Here is a 2,902-nt window from a genome sequence, read left to right as displayed (position 1 = left end):
GAGAAAACATCACGGCTTGGATGAATGCAACTGGGCTTGTGATCACTGCACTTCCTGTAAGAAAATGAACTCAAATTTTTACTTTATTTTTGTTTTTGGTGACAATAAACAATCACAATTTTAAATTTTCTTTGATTGCTTCTAATCTTTCGTTCTAGGAGCCCTACTGGATCGTCCTCCACGATCACATTGTGTCCGTTCTCAGCTCTCCAGCTCTGACATCGGAGACAGAGTGGGGAGATTATCCTTTCGCCTTGCTCGACTTCACTGCTTGCCACCAAAGCTACAGCGAAATGAACTGCAGCTATGTGCTAGCATTAGCGCACGCCATCTGGCATCACTCATCCATTGGACAGCTGTCTCTGATTCCCAAGTAACAGTCTTTCTTTCTCAATTGTCCAGAAACATTTCGTCTTCATCCGATACTCGTGTGATTGTGCGTGTGATTGTGCGTGTGTAGATTTCTGTCCGAAACCCTGAAGCCCATCGTCAAGACAGAGTTCCAGTTACTTTACGTGTATCACCTGGTCGGGCCGTTCCTGCAGCGCTTCCAGCAGGAGAGGACACAGTGCATGTTGGAGGTACGTTCACCAAATATTAGCTGACATAAGCAGTATTTATGTCTCTGTCACATTTTTATTGTAAACTTGTGTGTTTGTGTATTAGATTGGTGTGGCTTTCTACGAGATGCTGCAGGCCGTCGACAAGCACTGCCATCATCTCAGCTACATGGACCCAGTCTGTGACTTCCTGTATCACATTAAATACATATACACCGGAGACAGTGTGAAAGAACAGGTGAGCAGAGCAACGTGCTCAAACAGATTATTTCTTTGCAAATGTTCACGCAACTGCCCTGCAACAATTTTCTTTAGAATTTTTTAGATGAAAGTTAGATTAGTAGATATAGTTCTATAGTTGTCTAGGATTCCAGAGTCAATGTTACATTTCTTAAGTAAAGGTGTAATTACAGCAATCTTACAACGCTGTGGTACATAACCTTTCATTAGAGACAAATTAAGTAGATCCAAAATTTGTTTTTTAATTAGGGGAAGTACCTCTATAAAGTGGGTGGTTGGGATGGGAGCTAGCAGACTTGTGGATGGTTTGGATGAAGCTATTGTTTTTGACAATTCAGGGAGCTCAACAGGACAGAAACAGTTCAAACATAAATCAGGATCTAGTGACATTTTTAAAGTTGTCTCATCTGATGCAGAACCAGAGGCAATAGTAGGAAGGCTGGTTTGAATTTTTCTCCTTATTGAAATATATATTTTTTTATAAAGAATCTCATGAACTCATCACTGCTTATAGTTGTAGGAATACATGAATCAACAGAGATTGGATTTTTCATTAGACTAGCTATGGTACATTTAGCAGGCTCCAAGATAAGTAAAATTCTTCATTGTTAGTGGAGCGCCATTTTCTTTCCAGCTGTTTAGATGTCTGTTTTAAAGTATGTAACTGAGAATTTAATTATGTATCAAGTCTCCTCTGATTGATTACTCTCTTTTTCAGCTGAGCAGTTTTATCGAGTGAACTTTGAAAAGAAGTTATCAACTAGATCAGTGGTCCTCAACCCCCGGGCTGCGGACCGGTCCCGGTCCGTGGGTCAATGGCTGCACAGAAGGGGAAAAAAAACTTTTATTTTGAAAAATCACTAAATTCTCTCTACCACATCTGTCTGACTCACTCTTGACGCAGGTCATCATACACAAGTGGTTAGTTTCAGTTTCTGCTAGTGAAGAACAAAGCAATTCAACTACGTGGTCTGGAGCAGACCGGTGGAGGTGCGCAGCCGTATCTGTGCATACACTGTATATTTTTCTACCCACTTGACAAAGATTGACTATAAAACTATAACTAAATAAAACTATAATTTTAACAAGCTTCCTAATATCACATCAGAGCTGTTGCTTCACATTTTTGCTTATGCTCAAAAAAATCTCTGCCCCTTAAAGTTCAAAGTCATGGTATATAATTTTATTACAAAACACAAAAATATAATTTAATGTTTTGCACTAGGCATAAGTTCCTGTGCTTTTGTGAACAATCTGATGTGTGAATCACTGCAGGAGTTATCTGAACCTTCACCAAACTGATAAAACAGACGATCTCAGCTCATGAAGCTGTTTGTCGTACAATCAGAGTATTAGAAGCGAAAAGTGTTTTAAATGTTTGTAAAATACACCAGAATGTAGAAAATGGCATTGACTTATTCAAAATTCTGTTGGGGTGGACCCCCAGACCACAAGTCCATTGTCTGAGGCCATGAGAATATCATTAGTGACTTTTACTAGTGCTGTTTCTGTGCTATGATAAGCTCTAAACCCTGACTGAAACTCTTCAGATTATTTCTTTGTAGGTGTTCACACAACTGACTTGCAACTATTTTTTCTAGAATTTTTGAGATGAAAGTTAGATTAGATGTAGGTCTATAGTTGGCAAGAATTTCTGAATCAAGGTCAGACTTCTTAAGTAAAGGTTTAATTACAGCAACCTTAAAGCGCTGTGGTACATAACCATCCATTAAAGACAAATTAAGTAGATCCAAAATGTGGACATTAATTAGGGGAAATACCTCTTTAAACATTCTGGTTGGGATGGGATCTAGCAGACACGTGGATGGTTTGGATTAGTTTTTTTTATGTGATTGCTTTGCTCCTTATGAATTTGTCTACTTCTGTGTATTTGTGTGTGTTTGTGTGTGCGTGCACATGCATGTGTTTACGTCTGTCCAGGTGGAGAAAATCATCATGACTTTGCGTCCAGCCATGAAGCTGCGTCTTCACTTCATCACTCACAGCAGCATGATAGAGACTTCCACATCAGCTGCTAGCAGCGCCTCCACATCCTCTGCTGCCTCCTCCTCCTCGTGCACCCCTCAGCCCCCTCCCTCCTC

The 2,902-nt window shown here is 40.0% G+C and overlaps 1 protein-coding gene across 1 annotated transcript; it reads left to right on the top strand.

Annotated features, from left to right (window-relative positions):
* Positions 1 to 572: 572 nt before the first annotated feature.
* On the top strand, positions 573 to 2,887 carry LOC119429760 (mediator of RNA polymerase II transcription subunit 23-like; the record flags this gene model as incomplete). Its single annotated transcript, XM_037697324.1, has 3 exons — positions 573 to 581; positions 667 to 798; positions 2,742 to 2,887. Coding segments are annotated over exons 1-3 (287 nt in total), but the record flags the coding sequence as incomplete, so codon positions are not given.
* Positions 2,888 to 2,902: the final 15 nt, after the last annotated feature.

This window comes from Nematolebias whitei, unplaced genomic scaffold (genome assembly GCF_014905685.2).
Source record: "Nematolebias whitei isolate Nwh7 unplaced genomic scaffold, NemWhi1 Nwh_scaf_6976, whole genome shotgun sequence".
Taxonomy (NCBI): domain Eukaryota; kingdom Metazoa; phylum Chordata; class Actinopteri; order Cyprinodontiformes; family Rivulidae; genus Nematolebias; species Nematolebias whitei.
Note: the sequence above shows the minus strand (reverse complement) of the source record. Positions and strands in the feature narration are given on the sequence as shown.